Here is a 19,561-nt window from a genome sequence, read left to right as displayed (position 1 = left end):
GTAAAGACTCTTGTCAGACCTCAAGCATAATGCAAGCCTGCTATTTGCAAGCAGAGATAGTAAACAATTTTGTTTCATCACTGGCAGAAAATGCCACAATAGCTAATCTTTGCTGCTGCTAATTCTCACCAACCCAGTGAACTCCAGCTATCTACAATCCTAAACTTCTTTTAACTATTCAAGCTGTAGGGGGTAGAATTTTGCCTTTGTAAAGTTACCCAGCAAGTTAACAAATGCCACATATTTTTGCTGGACATTGCTAGCAGCACGACAAGACAATATTCCAACTCCTGGAAGCAAATCCTTCTGGTTTCAAGAAGTTCAGGAGTGAGTTCTTAGGGCCATTTTGTGTTTTTCTCTTTGGATACAGTAATTTGATTCTGCAGTTCCTCAGATTTGCAAAACAGATCTCAGACCTCTTTAGAACAGAAGAATACTTGGAAATTTTTAACTCAGGGGTCCCCAACTGTAGACCGGCACCGGGCCGTGGCATGCCAGCAACCGGGCCATAGAAACAAGTGAAGCCCCATCTGCTGGATGTAAGTAGCACACGAAACCACACTCCCTCTGGTCGTGGAAAAATCTTTCTCCACAGAACCTGTCCCTGGTGCTCGAAAGGTTGGGGGCCTCTGCTTTAACTAGCCAGGAGCATGGACTCTTCTGACTAGCCAGATTAGGAGAATTAAGTGCACTTTTTTTTGCCCCTTCTTGCCTTTTACTTATCAATTGCTGCCTAAGACTGACACTCTGGCTCAAGATAAGGAGCAAGGCTGCCCTATTTCCAGCTCACTTTTTTTGCCCTTACTATTGATAACAGGAATTATTTTCAGAGATTAGAAACAGCATTTCAGGACAAGTAGCTTGAACCTGCTCATAACCGCTACAGTTATTTAATTTTTTTTATATATTTGTTAAAAGATTAAAAAGGGATGAAATTATTAATGTTAACAAAAAACAACTGCATATCACTGAAAGAGGAAAACAATATAACTAATAAAATTGTACAATATGTATCCAGTAAACGTGTATAATCATATTTCACTGGGTGTTAGAAAGGTTTGACATACTTTTTCTTTTCATGCAACATGCATGGTTAAATTTTGTTATTCCTACACAGGCCTCCATGGAACAGGGAGAGACTGTGTATTACATAGTTAATGTCTAGCTGAAAAGAGCATTTCAACACAGACTTCTCTGGTTATAATAAAATTCTGTCAGCAATAACAGAGTTAATAGTACAATTCCCCATTGTTCAGCTGAATCAATAAACTACATACAGTAACAAGATAGAAAATGTTCCGACTTCAGAAGCAAAGGCTTATGCCTGCAGGGGACATACACTGGAGAAAGGAACATTATTTACAATAAAAATTTTGTTTGAGCTCAGAGACCAAGACCTTAATCACAAATGTGAATCTACAAGGATTTACTTTAGTCTGCTAAGTGCTAGCTCAAGCCTACCATCAAATATGGCATATTTTCCGAAAGTCAGTACTTGCTATCTTTTCACTTTCAGAAAATAAAGCAGTTTTGCTTGACATTATAACATGACACCAAAAGAATGCAGGAGATTTTGATATTTGTATAGGTCAGTTGCTCCCCTTGCACAGAAGCAGGAGTAATCTTAAACAAATATTATTTCATAAAATACCAAAGGCTATTCATGTCATATTCAAAGCAACTGGTGCTCGCCATAAGTGACAATGGAATATAAAAATGGATTAGGCAAGGCAAGGATAAATTGGAGGTTATACCATTTTCCCCCTAATCTTTGTACCTTCCAGAAATTTTTGACCAGGGACTCCATCATCCACACAGAGCAGAATCACAAGGTACTGTGAGATGAGTAAATTATATAAAGAGGATACCATGAAGGAGAATATAAAATAACATTTATTTTTAAATGACTGTCAATATTGTTTCAGTGAAATAAAAATATTTTTCATGATATTTTATCTGACATTCTGCTCCCTTGTATCTTAGAATTCAATATGACTTCCCCCACTTCTTGGCCATATACACTTCATTTTTATATACAACAATTTCTATGGCTGCAAGTACATGGAACAGCCACCTGAAAAATATTATGACCAGACATGTAACCATCTTTCATGTTGTTCACAGAAAATATTTATTAGAGAATGAATAGGACAAATCCTGTGGGAATAAAATAGTAATATATTGACTTTAATGTAAAGAATCACAAAGACTGGTTTCTGAAAGGAAGATTTTACATCTCTGTCATGTCAGTCAGTCTGATCTCCATTTTTGACATGAGGTGTCCATATATAAAGCTGTGTTTCTCAACCTTGGCAACTTTAAGGTAAACTTTGACACCCAGAATTTCCCAGTCAGCCATCCTGGCTGGGGAATTCTGAGAGTTCAAGTCCACAGATCTTAAAATTGCTAAAGCTGAGAGACACTAGTGTAGAGTATTGACCTTCCATAAGAGCCTGAAGATCAGGCTCTGCCAGTTGGTCTGAGGCCCCAAGAGGGGGGGAGTACCAAGTTGGAGGTGGTTGATGGACTAATAGATCCCACCTTGCCCCCTGGGCATCTTGCTTGCTGTCCTCCCATTTTTAATCATAATTTTGTAGTCCTATGGTTATGATTGCATTCCTTTTAATATTGCAAGCTTGCCAGAGTTGCCTTATGGTGAGATGGGCAGCAAATAAATTTAATAATACAGTATATATTGTAGGCTCAGCAAAATATAATCTTCAAAAATAATTCTACAGAAAACAGTAGAATGACTGAATTCACAGAACTGCAGTCAAATCCAAATGCCAGTAGTAAATGCCAGTCATCAATGGTAGCACTCTAAAACAACATCAATGTACAGTTTTGAAATTCTCTGACATGTAAAGTTGAACACTTTGTTTTAATATTTCAAACAAGTGTATTTTATTTGATGGTTGTTTTTAAAATCATTTTGATACATTGCTTTGGTTAAGGAAATATTTATTCTAGTTCAGAAATGAATTAGTATAGAAGAAAAAGAATCAGTGCCATTTACAATAAAAAAATTTCTCTTTCCAATAGTTGACTTACATACATTTCTTTTCTTTTTTTGGTGGGGTGGTTATAAACGCTTGTTTATTAAATTTATTGAGATTTTTTTTAGAAAGGAAGTTTAGGGTTATTGAAAATAATGATAAGCATTCTTAAATTTATGAACTTCTCAATCAAGACAAATTAAAAATGTCTATGGCAGCTTTTCTCAACCTAATGTCCTTCAATTTTGTCATAATTGTGTCAGTTGTAGTACAAGCTATCTGAGCTGCACAGGCTGAGAAAGGTTGTCTTACAGGCTGATCACAGAACAATTAAAACTTGCTGAATTCTCCCTAAGCAACAAAGTAATATGATAAAATTTCAACAGTATATATACACATTTTGACACAGTTAGCAGAATATCTCTTTTTAACCACTTTCCCTTACATTTCTACAATATGATAGTTTCTCACACAGATAAGTGTGTGTATATAAGTTCCATTCCATTCTTATTTTGCTGCTCAATCCAAAGTCCTCTGGAAGGCAAAATGTGATAAGAATTGGAGGCATGACTGGTCCAATCTTACATTTCCTTTCTCAGATAACCTTAGATTGGAGAAAGAGGAAGACGATCCTCTTAGCCCTTCCACTCTGACCAAAGATAATGTGTGGAACACTCTTTCATAGTGAAAAAGATGGGATGGGATCTACCACCCCAATATCATCTGACTCTCATTAAGTAAGTTTATGTGTGAGAGAAAAGTAAATGATGCCTATGATGGCATACTGATGTCAAACAATAAGATATTTAAATAATATAATGCATTTATAGCATTCAGTTTGGCATGGTGCAGCTATTTGTGTAGTACTTGCATTAAAATATGTGTACCATACAGTAGAAAGAATGTTGTTCATAAACTATGTAAATCACACAATACCTAATTTATATTTATATTGATGCTCATTATATTTACATGTTTAACTTTTAAAGAAATTTTCCAACTAGATTAACTTTACAAAGTCCTCAATTAAAATATATGAGAATAAGTGTATGAAATTAACGCAGTCATTGCTAAACAAACAAAATAAAAAAACCAAGGCTTCCATTAAGAAAAATCTAAACTAAAAAAACCTAAACCTTGCACTTAAAAGTTTTTGATTGATACTTGGTTTGTAAATACTTAACCAACATTTCCTTACTTAAAACAGGACAATTAAAAAAGACAAAGTTCCCAAATAAGAATATATAAGCATATACTTTAGCTAAATTTAATTTGGGTCATCAATGTTCAAATAGAATAATAAATTGTGTCCTACCTATGGTGGTAATAACAGTCCCCGCAAAGAAGAAGGAACTTCCCAAATCCCAGTGACTGACTTGATTTGGCATATTTCCTTTAGGATTGACTCCTGCATTTATTGCTGCCACAACTTGCTGAAAATTTAAAGACATTTTCTCAGTATTTATGAAATATAAACAAAGATATTAGAACATACTATTCCATATACTTGTGAAAGTAATCTACCTGTGAGATTTAAAAAAAAAAAACAATAGCCCAAAAAAAGGGGGCGGGGAAACATCTTACAGTACATTGAAACTGCTTCAGTTCCAAGAATCTGTGATCTAAGTCTGAAATATAATTAAATGAAATTATTGAACTCGCTGAGAGATAGCAACTGTTCATGGCTAAGGGTAGCCTTGAATTGAATCTCCTGAGTGTTAGTCTTTTACTTTAAGCAATTTAGCACATTGGCTTTTCCATATTCTGTAACTGGTATATCATTTTTTTTTAATTTTTAAAAATTTTATTTGAATTTTCAATACATATAATACTTTCCATACATTATATATAAAACTAAAAAAAAGAAAAAAATACCTTTAAAATAAGACCTTAGGTGTCGCTTGTCTATCTCCCCCGACTGCATCCGCCCTCTCAACCTTCCTTCCTTACTTCCCTACTCCCTCTCTCCTCTCCTCTCCTCTCCTCTCTCCCCTCACCCCTTCCTCCCATCCAACTTCCTTCCTTCCCTCCTCCTCCCCTCTTATCCCTCTTCGGATACAGTTCAGGGGAAACACCCGAGCAGCACCTCCCTCTAAATTACTCCATCTATTTCGTACTTTAATATTTCTATATATACTTAATCCCACCCCACCCCTCCCCACCTCCCCCCCACTTCCCAGAGCAAAATACAGGGTTATTATAAACAAAACAAACACAATAAAACAACAACAACAAAAATTCTATACAATAACCAAATTCATACACTACCCTTAACTCTCTCTAAACTTAAAATAATAATAATAATAATAATAATAATAACAACATAAACAAATCTACTGTAAATCAAATATTATAAAAATCTATAAATAGTAATTATAACCTCAAGAAAAAATTAATCATAAAATAAATGGAACTTTAAAGTTCCTTATTTATTCTGAATATAATCTATCCACCTTCTCCACACTATAATAATTTTTTCTTGTGTTTGGTCCTTTAAATAAGCAGAAATTTTTGCCATTTCTGCTAAAGTAGAAACCTTAAGTGTCCATTCTTCTAAGGCAGTGAATCCTTCTTCCAATATAAACCTACAAGTAATCTTGCTGCAGTTATTAAATTCAACATTAAAATAGTTTCATTAACATCTAAATCCATAAAAATACCCAATAAAAATAGTTGAGGAGTAAACTTTATCTTCTTTTTAAAAATCTTTTGAATGTTCCACCAAATCATTATCCAGAAAGCTTTAACCTTCTTATAGGTCCACCAAACATGAAAGTAAGGTGCATCAGTACTACCACACCTCCAACATTTGGGCTGTAAGTTAGGATACATACAAGCCAATTTGCTTCAGTTCCAAGAATCTGTGAGCTAAGTCTGAAATATAATTAAAGGAAAATTATTGAACTCGCTGAGAGATAGCAACTGTTCATGGCTAAGGGTAGCCTTGAATTGAATCTCCTGAGTGTTAGTCTTTTACTTTAAGCAGTTTAGCACATTGGCTTTTCCATATTCTGTAACTGGTATATCATTTTGAATCAGCAATCATTTTAGGATTAGTAAGCCTTAATCTTATCACAAATCATGAATTAAAAATTAAAATTCTGACATCAACGGTTTCAATCCTGAAATAAGCAATAAAATCAATAAGCACCTGCACACTAAATTTTATTTATGAATTCATGAATAATCATGAATAAGATAACACATCAGCTGTGATATAACTTGTAGAGAAGTTAAGAAACAGAAATTATTGTGGTTTTATGTATCATATAATCACTTCCCCTACTCAAATTATGAATGTTCAGAGAAAAGATTAATAATTCTAACAATCAGCATAGATGCTGAAGGCTTGTATCCCAATAAAAATGTTTTGCCTTATTTTTCGCAAATTCCATTCAATGCAGTTGAAAAGTATTCTAAAAATAACTTTGACCTGCTAACATATATGTTAATATGAGGGGTTGTTTGTGCTCTCTGAGCTTACTTGTTTACTTGCAGATGTTTCATTACCCTAACTAGGTAACATCATCAGTGCTAGTCATACACGTTAATACCTACACATTCTGAATAATACATAATAAAGCACTATGACACTAGCCCCTAATAATTAATATATATATTTGAGGTCTTATTTGGCTATTGTCAGAAACAGTGTTTCTCAACTTTGTTGACTAAGATGTGTGGACTTCAACTCCTAAAATTCACCAGTCAGCATGCTAGGGAATTCTGGGAATTAAAATCCACACATCTTAAAGTTGCTAAGATTGAAAAACACTGTGTTAAAAGAATCCTTAGCATGTTTACTCAAACGTTCCTTAAAAGAATAAGCTTTAATTCTGGGCTAAGGATTTACAATATTGTTCTGGCAGAAGGATGGGATAGAAGAACACTTTTTGCTTTTTACTGTTTTATTATCACATAAGTACTGATGTTTGCTGCTTATGCAAATTTTTACTTTGTCAGCAGATATTTTACAATCTAAAAGTTTTACATATTATTTTAATGAATCAGTATTTCCATCTTAGTAAATGCCCTTTTTTATGTTAAATCCCATAGACCTGGCTTTAGCAGAACAGATTTCAAAGTAAGTGCACACTGAAATACAATCATGTATTTGTGTTCCTTCTAGAAGATGGCAATGATGAACAACTTTTATACTGTTGCAAATAAAATCTGTGAATATATCCCTGTAATTACCTGACATCAGGCTCAATCTGAGTCTTAACGATTTTTCATCCTAAAAGACTGGGATCATACCCTGGGAAAGAAGCCACTGTTTGGCTACAAGATCTACTAACATCAGTTAAAATGATTAACTTCTGAGTACAGACCCTATGTACCCAAACTTTTTATAGTCTCGCTGGCCTTTAACTCATGCAGGCTGGGAATTCTAGGAGTTAAAGTCCACACATTTTCAAGCTGTCAAGGTTGAGAAACACTGCTCTATAGTCTGCCCAAATTACATTGTTAAAGTGCAGAAGCATATGTAGTACTGTCCTTCAGAAATTGTATTTCTGTGGACAGTACTACACTGGCATTGTAGTTAGCTGTGTACAAGATAACTGTGCATCTTCCTTTATCAGCTGGCAAGTTCACACAGAAAGATGTTAAAGAAAACAGTCTGGCTTTTCTAGACTGTGCAGTGCACGTTAAGGAAGACAGAAGCCTTAATATTGAAATTTACAGAAAGCCCCCCCCCCCACAGATCAGTATTCACATTTTGATTCTTACAACCCACTGGAGCACAAAATGGGAGTGATCAAAACCCTACACCCCTGGACTGAAATTTGCCAACCAGTAAAGAAGGAAAAGAAAAATAACTAAAACATGTCAAGGAATCCCTCAGAACTTGTGGTTATCCTAAATGGGCCTTCATCAAATCCAGAAAAAGTTCTGGCAGGAGCTCCTCCATTATAGACAAAGAAGAGAACAATAAACGTGGCAACACTGTCATTCTAAACATTGCAGGAATATTTGAAAAGCTCAGGAGAATTTTTCAACCAACACAACATACATGTATACTTCAAACCCAAGAATATAGTAAAACATAAGCTTGTCCACCCCAAGGATAAAACACCCAGACAAGAACTGAGCAATGTTATATGTGCAATACAATGCAGTGAGACATGTGCAGATCTGTACATTGGTGAAACAAGAACATGGCACAACCTAGGAGATGAAACCCATCAGGACAAGATTCAGCTGTCCATCTGCGTTTGAAAGACAAAGGTCACTCTTTTGAAGATAACAAAGTCCACATTTTGGTTTGAAAGATGAGTAAAAGGTCATTTATGTTAACACTGAGCAGCCCTCTTTCAACCAAGGGAGAGAGGTAAGACCCCACCTCTCTCCAGTCTACAACACAGCTCTTGCAATAATGGCAAGAAGATTCCACAACCAATTGCACCCTGAGGGGAAACCCTCAAGTGGTATCAAGAGGTCTCACAGAGAGTGCTAATGGATCAGATGACTGCAAAGAAATACAATCCTTCCATCCCCTCTCCACCATCCATTCAGAATCTATCCTCCATCCCTTCCACTATCACCAGCATCACAACTGTTCTTCCTCAAGGAAAAGTTGTCTTTTGAAAAAAGCACTTTTGAGATGACAACAATGATATAATTTTCAGGTTTGCGCCTATCAACTTAAAATGAAGTTAGATTGTTGGGGTTCTTGTAAGGCCTGTTTCAAAATAAAGTCATGGTCTTATGGAACAGGAAGGGGTGTCTTTTAGAGCCATCTGTACTCAATAAAGTGTAGCTCTCCTAGTGCACCCTTATAGAAACATGTAAAAATCAAGCTACAATGGCTTAAGGATGAATCAGTGAGGAGTAACCAGTTTTGGAATGTTTTTTTTCCCCTGATCAGCATTTTGTGTTATTATGTATTGTTACTATATTGTTTTATCAGGTTGGATATTGTACATCACTTACAATCACAGTCAGCTGAAGTGATAAATAAAACCAGTAAATAAACAAACTTCTTGAGGGGTTTTTTTCTTTGACAGTCCAGTATTATTTTCAAATATAAGAACACTTAGAGCAGAAATGTCAAACTTGCGACGTCACATGACATCGCACAACGTATTGGAGCTTTTTCGTCATTGCCAGCAATTGAGTGGGCGTGATTTCCCGATGACGCGTCTAGTCCGCAGGCTGGCAGTTTGACACCCCTGACTTAGAAAAACTAATTAGCAAGGCATTCTACAGACTAGTTTTAGCCAGAGGAGCATAACTTACTTCATAATATTAGGAACAAAAAATGGATGAGGGGATATGTATTCATATGATATGGTCAAATTAATCTTCCATATTAATATTAGATTGTTAATACAAAAATCATTACAAGTTAAGGAGATGGATATGTTTTTCAATTACATGCTCAACATTTCAAACTCATTTCTATGAAGAAATCTAACTTTATCAAATCTGAGGCACAGCAAATAAGTTCATGTTCAATATTGGAAAAATAGGGCTATTCCAGATTTAGGATCTCAGAATGTGTCTGCTTTCCATTTATAAGCAGGACCTTAATGGACGTAACAGATGAGCTGAATGACATTTCCATACTGTCAAGGGCTAATATTTTTTATTGAAAATTAAGCAGAGTTATATTTAATACAATATATTGGGAAAGGAATGTTTTATGCATGGTTTTCCCTAATTTTATATTCTTTTTTCTGTTTTATATATTAGAACAGTTTTTTAATTACTTGTTTCATTCCTTAATTCAATCCCTCTGGTATATAGTAATATTAACCACATTATCACTTTGACTGATACATATTTGCCCAGTTTTTATAAATATTATATAATTAGACCAGAGTAATTTATCGATTGTTACATTTATATGATGGCACATTTATGACTGGCAGATATTTCCATATAAACACATGTTATAGCATTAGTAATATATTACAGTCATTTCATATGGAGCATTATACGTGGCAATTGCTATAAAACTACTCTTTCTGGCATGACACAAGGGATTTATTTAATGTATTTACATTTAGCTAACATTTATCTTTGGAGTCCCAACATCCCTGGGAAAATAGACTACATAAATAAGATATCAGTACATATATTTTTCTTACTGTTATTTAAGTAAAACTGCATCCTGAACTTTTCCCCAAATTGAAACGTACCAGCTATAAGTTATATTGAGTACAAACAACACTGGGATTCTGCAAGTTAAAAAGGTTGAAATCTGAACATGTGCTATAGATATGTAATCTTAAGAAAAACTCACCTAAAAGAAAAGGCACCATGAATCCCTTAGCAGACCCAAGAGATTACAAGAGACTCAACAAGATGGAACTTGCTCAGAAATAATCTAAATGCTAGATTCAATTTCTAGATGATACAGTTAATGGATTACTTTGCATAAATCACAATTGTGATACATTTTAACAAAAATATTTCCAACTATATAACACCATAAGAAATGAGACGGGGAAAAATATCAATAGGCATCAAAATGTTAAGAAAATTTAATAAAATAAGTTATGCAAGAACATTCTCAGTGCATTGCACTCTTCTTTTCTCTTAGTGGCAGTCATCTGTAGCAAATTTTTACATATTGGAATTCTTAATAAACAAAAAGTGGGAGGGGAAGCTTTTGCTGCTAATCACATTTTGTTTGAAACTGGCATTTTAAAAAAAAACAAAATTACAATTAACCAGATATGCATTTCTTTATATTTATATGTTATCATTTTAGCCATTGTCTATCCACTGCAGAATGAAGGCCTCTTCTGTATGCTTCCAACCAATATGGTCCTGAGCTTTCTTTTGTCAGTTGGGCCCACAATATTTGCTGTTGTCGTCAATCCATCTTGCTTTAGAACTCTTTGTGGGCGCTTTTTATCAAGTGGGATTTTGACTACCTTGGTCCATCTGCTATTAGTTCTTCTTGCTATGTGACCATTTCCTTTTCAATTCTTTTACTCTCTAGATGATATCATATACTTTCATTTGTTCTCTAATCCATGTGCAGGTCTTTCCATCTTGTCCTGTAATGCTGAGCACATATCTTTCCATGGCTCTTTATGCCAAGAATATTGAGAACATTAAATAATGCACAGCCAAAGGAGCAGGCAGGGTTCAGAAGTGGCTATAGCACAATGGATCACATCCAGGTTGTCCAGCAGGTCATTGAAAGGCACAACGAATATACCATGCCTCTATGCATGGCTTTCATTGACTACAAAAAGGTGTTTGACTCAGTATTCCAGCAAGCAATAATTAAAGCATTGCTCAGCCAAGGAACAGACACTGCTTACTAGTAGTAAATTGTAGTAAACTTACTACAATTGATGTATGAAAAAACAATGGCAACAATTTGCCTTAATGATCTTAAAGTGGAAATCAACATATCACCTATCCTTTTCTAAACCTGCCTCGAAGAACTTTATATGTATTTATTGCATTTATATTTATATACTGCCAGAATTCAAAGATCATAATTCAATAATTAGGCAGGCAGAGCCTATCAACTTCCAAAGGATCAATGGAGTAATTGCTTTTTCAAAGAGAACCAAGATTATTTCTGAGATGGCTATTTTATAATGCCAGATCACCATGAAAAACATTTTTCCATACCCCCACCAACCTCACCTCTTCTGCAGTAAGAATCTGTAGTTTTTTCATTCAGTATGTTTATACCGGACAAAGTTTCCACTTGGAGAAGGCAACTCTCCATGAAAGCTAGGAGCCGATGTATTTAACGCTTTAAAAGGCAAACATTTAAGTAGGAGACCTACTGATAACCAATGCAGTGGCTATAGATAATAATTGACTGTGATGGGTCTCGCCTATGAGCATGCAAGTCTGCATCAGTTGCAACTTCTAAAACAGCCCTAGGTAAATTACAGGGCAATAGCATATAAGGGCATGAACTACCATTGCCAAATTCTCTTCTTTTAAATGGCAGAGCATACTATCCACTTTTTCAAAGTCCACAAGTTGGAATGAATGCCAGAAATGGATGCAGAACATTGCCCAGACATCACTATTGAGACTACCTATGGTGAGTAAAGATTTTAGCAATTTTGAGTGACTCTATTATCAAAATAATCACAGAGAACAGGTGGCAGATGATCCTGATAAGCCTCCCAGCAAGGAATGAATAATTTTAAACAGGGCCACCAGAACAATAAAGGCAGAGAAGTAAGAATATGCTAGCATTCCTTTATGCTAATGGTTTAAGCTAGAAATTTTAATGTTAATATTTTTTGTATTGTATGGTTGCAATTAATTTCAAAGTTATATTTCCACAACTTGGGAAGTATTGTGATATTGTATACAGAATAACACAAAAATGATAAATATAAGAGAATGTACTATGTGTATTCCTTTATAATATTAAAATTAATAATAATAATAATAATAGTAGTAGTAGTAGTAATAATAATAAAGTTGGAAGGGACCTTGGAGGTCATCGAATCCAACCCCCTGCTCAAGCAGGAAACCCTACATCAGTGGTGGCGAACCTATGGCACAGGTGCCAGAGGCGGCACTCAGAGCCCTCTCTGTGGGCACACAAGCTGTCGCCTCAGCCCCGCCTCCCCCTGCAGCCCCCTCATCAGCAACCCCCTGGAGGAGAGTCACCCCTGGGTGCAGCCCAGGCAGAGCAGCGCAGCCAAACACATGGCCACCATGGCGCTGCAGGACCACCTGGGCAATCTGTGGCGGCCCATGGATGGCCGAGAGTGGGCAGGGTGAGGGTGGAGCAGGGTCAATCCAATGCATTCATAATCTACTCAGTGTATATTCAATTGCATATTTCTAAGCTTGAAGCCTTACTGTTTTGTTAAACTAAACATAATGTAAGGTCTCATCAGCTACTCAGATTTATTGATTTGTTTGGCTGAAGTTGTATTACCATATGATTTAGAGGGTATCTGCTCTTAAAATATACTTTATCTTAACATTTCTGATGTCTATTTTTTTGTGGAGGAATATATACTTGTTTTCTTTGATTTCTTTTTGTGCTTTATTTTTGCATGGGAAAGCTTTGGGGCATTTAATCACCCATCTTAAATGAGAAGAAAGGGAAGCCCCTCAGTAAGAGTAAGGATGTGCTGTGGGAATAGGTAAAATGATAGTGTCTGGTAAGATGTATGGATCAGTTCATTCAAGATCTGTCTCAGTTTTGCATGAGTTCATCAATTTATTGCATCCATTACTGCATTAATTAATTTATTTTCAGAGGAAGTGTTCCAGTGAAAGTTTGGGTTCACATGAGAGGAAGAATTGTAGACCAAATAAATAAATTTATAAAAGTTGCTTTATTTTTTTTAAAAAGTGTATCCTGACATACACATCTTAAACAATGCTGTTTTGCTTATATTTTACTGTACCCCCATATTAAAAGAATAATTTAAGTCACTTAATGACTTAAGCTTAATGATTTAAAGTTATTTTAGAATAGCTGCCACCTAGTACACAAATTAATCCAGGAAATAAAAAAACTATAGAGTAGTCAAACTTCCCTTATGTGTGTTACAAACATTTTAGGTAAAGTTATAATAACTAATATCCATAGTATTTAATATTATTTCAGACAACAAGGTATTAGCTAAAGAGTGGTTTATTAATTGAATTGTATAACAAAATGATATTGCACATTCCTTTAGCAATTGAAAATGGATTTGTGTTTCATTTAGCAAACCTGATGCTTCATATCAGATGTTTCATTTTTTGGTGGCAACATTTCTGATCCCAATCCCATTCTTCCTACAGAATAGAAGTATGAGTATCATATTGCATTAGATCAATACCACTTTATAAGATAACTTGTGTTTTATAACAGGGCTCCAATATTGCATTATCCAGGCCTTACAGGTCACTATCCACATCTTTTGCAGCAGCACATCAACCTATTCAGAAACGTAAACCATTCATGCAACTCTGCATCACTTTGGATCCATTGCATGACATTCTATTTTGATTATGAGATTTTACAAATGTATTTTGCCACGATGTATAACATTTGATAGCCTATTAAACTATTTAATTTCTGATATATATGACAATATGATTGATCACCATGTTAACATGAAGCTTCTTGGAGAACTAATGTGGTGTCAAATTTCTTGTAGCCTTAAATGGTCAACTCCTTAAGCTCTTCATATTTCTGATATCAAAACAATATTCTGGCCTAACTCATTCCGTGCTAACTAACCACCTACATTAGTGTTAAATCATGATTCAGTTGGTGGATCCAGCATAATTGGCTTTTTGTCACCATACATTAGCCTACTGTGCAAAGCAGTCTGTGCCCTTGAGACAAAACAAACAAAGATACAACTAACAAGAAAACATTCATGAACAATTTTTTTAAATAATGTAATCTTTCCACAAGCTGATAACTAGCTTAGTAAGAACATATTTAGTCCAAAGGAAGAGAAAAAATGTCAGCATGTATTTACAAATAACTCCACAGTTTTGATCACTCAAAGACACCCTTAAAAGGGTAATATAGCATTTAAAAAAGATTGCTGTTTGTGTTTATTAAAGGGTCCAAGTAAGACACAAACTTCCATTGCTGAAATTGATCTTCATTGCTGCACATATGGAGATGAGTGTGAAGAATGTAAAGTCTTCACCCTGGAATGAACATTGTAAAAAATAATAATAATGATAACGTGTCCCTTTAGTGTCTTCAGTTGTCTAGAGGCTAAAGCATTGAGACAGAACCTACAACAAAACAGAGAAGCAGAATAGCTTTTTACAAGTGAAGTGCATCTTCAGAAAGACAAATTTAAGAAGATCAAAGTAAGACTAAAATGTCAATCATATGGAATGGGCAAGTGTATATAAAAGATAAGAATTAATCTTTCTTTCTTTCTTTCTTGTACTCCATAAAAGTAGGAGTATTTCAATACATTCCTAGCTGGCACATTTCAATGCTATCCTGAATGCGGGTGCCATTCCAATTTCTAAAATCAGTTAATTATCCATTGTTTATCCTGTAGCTCTTCGCTAGAGAAATGGTAGTGAACCCATACAATTAACTCAAATTTAGGATAATTGTTCATAATGAAAACAGTGTTTAGGAAATAAATAAACAGGGCCTGACTACTGAAGAAAAATGTTGTGTCATTGTCACAAGGAAATGCATCCAGATTCACCACAAATAATAGCTGCATATTGTATATGATAGAATTGCTATCTGGAGGGGTTATTATTATTCCTAATTAGTTTTTCTACGCAGCAATATGGTTGATTCATCAGCCATATGCTGTCCCCAAACCCAGATAAATGGTGAGGGTTAGGGAAAGCAAAGGTGAACTACCCTGTAAAAAAAATCTCACCAGAACACTTTATGGCAATAACTCAACACGACTCAGATATAGATATCAACAGTGGACCCTCCTGGCTGGATGGTAGCCTGAAAGCTATTTGAAAGAGCAAGGGATAGCTTTTAGTAGTCAGGGATTTTATGATGTTGTTGGAGGAAAATCTCCAGGAAGCCCAACAATTGATGGTGCCCATGATGAAAGAGGTTGACCATGCTGTACAAAAGTTATATCAAATTGGACCATGGAATGTTAGAGGCATACCCTTTGGGAAACTCAAAATTGCAAAAAGAGAAATATTAGAGCAAATATAGATATCCTGAGTTCTACTGAACAGGCAGTGGTTAATTCAAATCAGATGAGTGGTCAAGTGATCAAAGTTCGGATGTTTGGCACAGAATGACAATGCTTTCCATATCAGCCTATCCTTTTTAACTCCATTCTATTCTTTGACACAGTTATTTTGAAACAACTTTGAACAATTCACATTAGACAAAGTAACAACCAAATATTTAATTTTTTTCTCAGTTTTGAAAGAGATTTCTTCATTAGAATATGACTAATTTTGTGTAGTCATACTTTAACCAACCATTTTGTTTTCCATTTAAAACCTGTTAATATGCCAAAATCTTTCCATTTTTTATCAAAGAAAAAAAATCTATTTCATCATTAAAGATTCAATCCCTTTCAGGTTGTTCAGTAAGATCAAAACCAAATAATCAGCAAAAGCTTTCAATTTAAAGGTCTCATTTTTAATTTTTAGGCCCATTATATTCTCATCTTGTCTAATGCATCTAATGCAGATGTGATCTCAGAACGACTGAACTATATCTTTCAAAGATCCTGGAGCACTGGGGAACTACAAAAGGACAGGAAAAGAGCTGATGTAGTTCCCCTCTTCAAAAAAAGGGGAAAAAAACAGATCCAGGAAACTACAGACCTATCAGCCTGGCATCAATACCTAGGAAAATTCTGGAAGAGGTAATCAAGCAACGAATCAGTGAACACCTAGAAACAAACAAAGTCATAACCAAAAGCCAACATGGGTTTGTCAGAAACAGATCATGCCAGACAAATCTTATTGCATTCTTTGACAAGGTGACAAAATTAGTGGACCAGAGGAATGCTGTGGATATAATTTACTTGGATTTCAGTAAGGCATTTGATAAAGTAGACTACAACCTACTACCTGATAAGATAGAAAAATGTGGGTTAGACAGCATCACCACCAGATGGATTCGTAACTTGCTGACCAACCGCACTCAATGTGTAGTCCTCAATGGAACTGCATCTACATTGAGGAAAGTATGCAATAAGGAACCCCAAGGCTCTGTTTTAGGCCCAGTACTCTTCAAAATTTTCATCCATAATTTGGATGGGGGGATATATGGGGAACTCATCAAATTTGCAGACGACACCAACCAGGAATAGCCAACACCCCAGAAGATAGGCATAAGATACAGAAGAATCTTGACAGACTTGAACATTGGGCGCTATTTAACAAAATGAAATTTAATAGTGAAAAAAGTAAAGTTCTACATTTAGGCAAGAAAAACCAAATGCACAGGTACAATATAGGTCGTACCTGACTCAATAGAAATAACTGTGACAGGGAGCTTGGAGTCCTAGTGGACAATTACTTAAATATGAGCCAACAGTGTGCTGCAGCTGCCAAAAAAGCCAACATGGTTCTAGGCTGCATTAACAGACGGATAGAATCAAGATCACATGAAGTGTTAATACTACTTTATAATGCCTTGGTAAGGCCATATTGGAATACTGCATCCAGTTTTGGTCACCACGATGTAAAAAAGATGTTGAGACTCTAGAAAGAGTGCAGACAAGAGCAACAAAGATGATCAAGGGCTAAAAGATATTAGGAACGGTTGCTGGAATTGGGTATATCTAGTCTAAAGAAGAGAAGGACTAGGGGTGACATGATAGCAGTGTTCCAATATCTCAGGGGCTGCCACAAAGAAGAGGGGGTCAAGCTATTTTCCAAAGCACCTGTAGGCAGGACAAGAAGTAATGGATGGAAACTAACCAAAGAGAGAACCAACCTAGAACTAAGGAGAAATTTCCTAACAGCTAGAACAATTAATCAGTGGAACAACCTGCCTCCAGAAGCTGTGAATGCTCCAAAGCTGGAAGTGTTTAAGAAGAGATTGGACAGCCATTTGCCTGAAATGGTATAGAGTTTAATGCCTAAGCAGGGGGTTGGGTTAGAAGACCTCCAAGGTCCCTTCCAACTCTTGTTATTCTGTTCTGTTCTGTTCTTTGAGAATCAAAACAAACAACAAAGGGGACTGAGGATAACCTTGTCTGCCCTTCTGAATATCATATGGTTTAATGAAATCATCGCTAACTGTAATCAAGCCTTTTGAGATGTATATATCAACTTGGTCCCATGAAGAAAATTTTCACCAAAGTCTTCCAGAACTTAAAACAAGAAGGACCAGTTCAGCATATTAAAAACTTTTTCAATATCTAAAAAAAATTAATAAGGCTTGTTTTTCATTATGTTGTTATAAATATTCCATTACATCCACTATAGTTCTCAAGTTGTCTTTTAGGTAGAAATACACACTGATATTCCTGAATAAACTCTTCTACAAAAAAATTTAGGCTGCCTGTTAAAATTAATGAAAAAACTATGTAATCCTTGTTCAGTAAATAAATTGGTCTATAATTTTTAACAGAAATTAAATCTTGTCCTGCCTTTGGTAACAACACAATATTGACTTTTTTCCCAAGATGTTAGCATTGCATCTCCTTATAAAAGAGAATTCATTATTTCTGAAGTGGTTGTAAAAGTTGATCTTCAAAACTGGTAGTCCGTCAAGACAGAACTCAAATACTTCAAAATCTGGGACAAATTTTACCGTTGGTATGAATTAAGAAGAACTGCTCAGATCTCAAGTTAATGATAGGATTGAAATATATATATAACTGTACATATAATTGTATATTTAATTGTATTACATGAGACTTATATAGAGGTTAAGAATGATGTATTATGTTTTTGTACCACAAGAAACAAACTGTTAGAAATACTTACTCTGGAATGTCACGCTTGTCCATTTTTGTTTTAATTGTATTACAAATAAAAAACTTTAAAAAAAATAAATAAAAAGTGAAAAACTGGTAGTCCGTCCAAACCTAGTGACCTCCCTGTTTTAACATTTATCATCATCATCATCATCATGTCCTGTGCAGAGCACATTGGACAGCAAGTGTTTTCCAATGATTTTGATCATTTACAGCATCTTCAGCATCGTCTCAAGGGATATTCAGAATCTTAAAATCTTTCTTAAGTATTTGCACCACGTTTTCTGAGGCCAGCCTCTGTTCCTCTTTCCTCCATGTATCCTATGGAATACAATTTTGGGATGCCAGTTTTTAGGCATATGTAAGATATGGCCAACAAGTCGCATTTGACATTCATTCAGAGTTCTTTTTTTGGGGGGGAGCAAATTTTATTGGGTTTTTTAATTCTTAAGACAAAGTACTCAGGACACACGGTGGTGCTGGGGTAATCAAACATCCAAAAGCAAAACATATATACATAGTTCAATCAGTACATCAAATATTCCCTCTCTTTTTCCCTCAAATAGCATAGTATATTTAAAATAATCGAATTCTAGCTTAAATTTATTCAACCTGAACCTGTTTTAAAGCTTTATAAATTTAAAATACCGTAATCAAATTAACTTTAAATAAAAACATTATCAATTCAGGTATCCCTTCCAAATATATTCTAGTTCCTTAATTTTAACATAAATCTTATTTATTTCTTCTTCCACTAATATCCCCTATTTAAAATAAAATATTGATCTATTCTATACATATCTAATCCATCAATTAATCAATCTTTTTAAGATGACAGACTAATATCAGACCTTAAATCATTTCAATCCATTAGACAGACTTCAAATTACATTCAGTTAATTATCATAACTACTAACATCCATGTCATTAAACAAACACATAATCTTATTAAATTAACTCAATTAATTATTAATTCAATCCAAATCTAAAACATCTCTTCAATTTCTTCATTCCATTACATAATTTTCATACAACTAAACCTATTATTCTAAAAAATGCATTCTTAATATTCTAGATTACCTTTAATTCATTATATAATTAAAGTAACTGTAACCTCATCCTGACTCCAATTCCAGGTATCACCACACAAGCACCACGCCAGGTACGAGGAACAACGCTTTAATATAATTCTCACACAGGCTGCACAAAGTTAGC

The 19,561-nt window shown here is 34.9% G+C and overlaps 1 protein-coding gene across 5 annotated transcripts in view; it reads right to left on the bottom strand.

Annotated features, from left to right (window-relative positions):
* KCNK2 (potassium two pore domain channel subfamily K member 2) overlaps window positions 1–19,561 on the bottom strand; it is a 108,866-nt gene that overhangs the window by 52,232 nt on the left and 37,073 nt on the right. For all 5 annotated transcript variants that reach the window (XM_039336152.1, XM_039336142.1, XM_039336171.1 and 2 more), the window contains one exon: window positions 4,312–4,429. In XM_039336152.1, coding sequence (XP_039192086.1) covers window positions 4,312–4,429 — 118 coding nt within the window. The remainder of the gene's footprint in view (window positions 1–4,311; window positions 4,430–19,561) is intronic.

Source organism: Crotalus tigris, unplaced genomic scaffold, assembly GCF_016545835.1.
Source record: "Crotalus tigris isolate CLP2741 ecotype Arizona unplaced genomic scaffold, ASM1654583v1 scf7180000017546.9332058, whole genome shotgun sequence".
NCBI classification, from domain to species: Eukaryota; Metazoa; Chordata; class Lepidosauria; order Squamata; family Viperidae; genus Crotalus; species Crotalus tigris.
Note: the sequence above shows the minus strand (reverse complement) of the source record. Positions and strands in the feature narration are given on the sequence as shown.